Below are 3,062 nucleotides of genomic sequence, written 5' to 3'. Positions count from 1 at the left end.
TCTGATGCATAAAAGTATTTTTAATCTTAAAATGAAAGAAAGAAAGAACTGGCAGTGAAATTTAACATATCCTTATAGAGTAGGTACATGTTAAACTGTTAACTTGACAATAGATTATGACTATAGAACATTTCACTACTGGGTAATTCTGTAAACATATAAAAGTAAATGTACCACACTAAAATTAATACAATTAAAGAAGATTTAAACATATGCATAATTTCTAGAACCTTCTAAATGAATAGCATAAGTTTTTTTAAAGGTTTCATATTTTATTTTCCATTTTTTCTACTGTATCACTAGCTCTAGCTATTATTATCAATGTGCAATGAAATGTTTTAAATTAAGAAATGGAAATTTGTACTTACCTTATGAAGTTCACACAATAGTCTTAAAATATCTTCATTAGGTTATATGTGTCATAGTTTATTTTTAATGTTTTAGTTTCCTTTTCAATTTTTTGTCTTTTATTATTTATGTCAATATGTCATCTGGTACCCACAGGCCATTATGAAGTTATAATTGGAAGACTCCAGGCAGAAACGCATTTGCTGTATGCAAAATGGCACTTGCATACACCTTATTTTTTATAAGCATTCCTGAGCTAGACAACCACAGATATAAGTAAAAAAATCCTTAAACCTTTGAAATATGAATTTTAAAATGCAAATACACATAATTAACTAAAATATAAAAGTAAAATCTAAATGCAATTTAACTGTCTATCAAACTAATAAGTATAAGGCAAGAAAAATAGCCAAGCACCAGGGACACTCATATCCACAACAGATATAAACAGAAATTTGCTTGTCATTTGAAAAATAATTTTTTATTTACATCTCCTTTAAGCCTGGAGAGACTAACCACAAAATCTGTTCTTTCTTCCCATTCAAATATACAAAACACTGTTGCTTAGCAACAGATAACTTTGGAATGTGAGCCTGGCATCTACCAGTTATGTGTGTGTGGGAGGGGGGGGGGGTATAACAATTTCTTAAGAATTCTAGCTGGTGACATACAAAACTAATGTGTCTGAAATTTAACCTAGTATTTGTAGAAGCTTGCCTAGACTGTCGTAGAGGTACTGAGATTAAGCTGTAAAGATACATAAGCAACAAGACAACTGAAGATTTGTTTGTTTCAGAGTTTTATTATGAAATAAAGGAATAATAACTTGGATAATAAAAACATTTTGAATTATAAAGTATTTGATAATGCTAATTTCATTAATAGTAAAGTGGCTTAATTAAATCATGAATGTAACTCAGTTACACTTTGTGACACGTCCAAAAAGGAATATAAAAATAGTAGCATGAGTTATAGGGTTAGAAAGCTTAAAAAAGCCAGTCATGATTTTTATTTCTTACCTTCACATGATGACCTTCCATGTAGCGAGTAGCATCTCTGAACAGTCTATACATGATGAAACCATTGGGGTCAAGAGTGTCAATAATGGGAAATGCAGTCTGTAACACAATCAACACAATATTTTACTGAAAATAATACTGCATTATTTATATTAAGATTATATATATAGCATTATCGTTATCAGTCCAGGTTGTCAAGTTATTGTCAGACAAGCAACCTGGACCAATAACAGTAATGCAGTATTTAATTCATTATTGTTTTATAGTGCTGATTTAACACACACACATATATATATATATAACTTCTTAAATGTCATATTTAGTTTCCACAGTCTACTACATAAACTATTTAATGACATACAGGGAATAAAAACAACCTCTCTCTCTCAAAAAACAAAAAGTCTGATCAAATATTTAACACCTGCCACACGAGACAGCCCAACATATTTTAGTCTGGAACCTAGTATGGTCAACCGGGGGGGATACTGGAAACCAGTGATTTAGGATATTATTTCAATATATCTCAATAAATGAAGCTCAACACAACTTCTAAAACGAAACAAAATATTAATGAAAATATGACACGATGGATTATACTATGATGGTACCATACTGGACATTATGCCATCTTTCTTATATTTACTCTTCATTGTAGAAATGGCATTTTTAATATGAGAATTGCAAGGGAATCATCTTATAATGCATTGTAGATCTGCTTCAACTTCAACACTGCATCTTTGAGCTTTACTGTGCCTTTAGTTTCACACAATATTCACACTAATGATTTCAATCCCCCTTTTTGTAGATAACAATACTATTGTGCCTGTTGTTTTATGTTTCACTGTCAGGGCAGTAATTAAATGATGAATTTTTGATTCAGCTGGTATTTCAAATCTATTGAGATATCTTTGAATATGTTCTTCCCTCATCTGAGTTGGACCCACAGTTTGGCATAATCGCTATACTTAAACCATCACATCCACAACTACATCTAGAAAATGTCAAGCATGTTTCATTGCTACATCATTTTACTTTATATTTACACAAGTTAACTTCTCCATGTTTGCTTAAATGGTCTTGGGTCAGGTCATGGCTCTATTCCAGCATCCTAGACGTAGAAAATAGTACCAAACATCTTTTTTTTTTGTCTTATCAAAACAACCCAAACCTTTCTAGAATGATTCATTTTTTGGATCCATATCAAGATGCTGGGCTGGCTCATGTGGCAGGCGTTAAAAAGTATAAACATACAAAACATTATAAGTATTTATAAATATTTTGGATTAATTATATGACAGCTAGCCAGATTCTATGTCAATATTAAATACCATAAAAAAAGAGAAAAACAAGCCTAAACAATGTCTTATCTCGTGGAATGAAAAACATCACAAGAACAGATTTTATAACTTTAAAAATATATAGAAAATAAGAAAATCTTAAACTTGAGTAATTTTGTAAAGTAAACCTTTTCTCTTAAGGGGTAAATGGCAAATCAGTAAACTTGTGTAATTAAGAAATACAACTTATAACAAGTTTATGACACCAAAACTAATGGTCATGTGAAAGAACCAACAAAATAAATGTTGTGTACATGTTGCATCATGAAAAAAACTTCTGTGTACATGTAATGGCTGGAGACGGCTTGAATGGGTAATGAAGAAAAACTTTAATATAACAGCAAATGTACAACGTTTC

General features: G+C 30.7%; 1 protein-coding gene across 1 annotated transcript in view; it reads right to left on the bottom strand.

Annotated features, from left to right (window-relative positions):
- The window catches only part of LOC106472529 (mitochondrial import inner membrane translocase subunit TIM50-like), a 46,250-nt gene that overhangs the window by 11,348 nt on the left and 31,840 nt on the right, over positions 1-3,062 (bottom strand). Inside the window, exon 7 of the mRNA XM_013933181.2 lies at positions 1,368-1,466. Coding sequence (XP_013788635.1) covers positions 1,368-1,466 — 99 coding nt within the window. The remainder of the gene's footprint in view (positions 1-1,367; positions 1,467-3,062) is intronic.

This window comes from Limulus polyphemus, unplaced genomic scaffold (genome assembly GCF_000517525.1).
Source record: "Limulus polyphemus unplaced genomic scaffold, Limulus_polyphemus-2.1.2 Scaffold5404, whole genome shotgun sequence".
Lineage (NCBI taxonomy): Eukaryota > Metazoa > Arthropoda > Merostomata > Xiphosura > Limulidae > Limulus > Limulus polyphemus.
The sequence above is the reverse complement of the archived record's forward strand: the minus strand, read 5'-3'. Positions and strand labels throughout refer to the sequence as shown.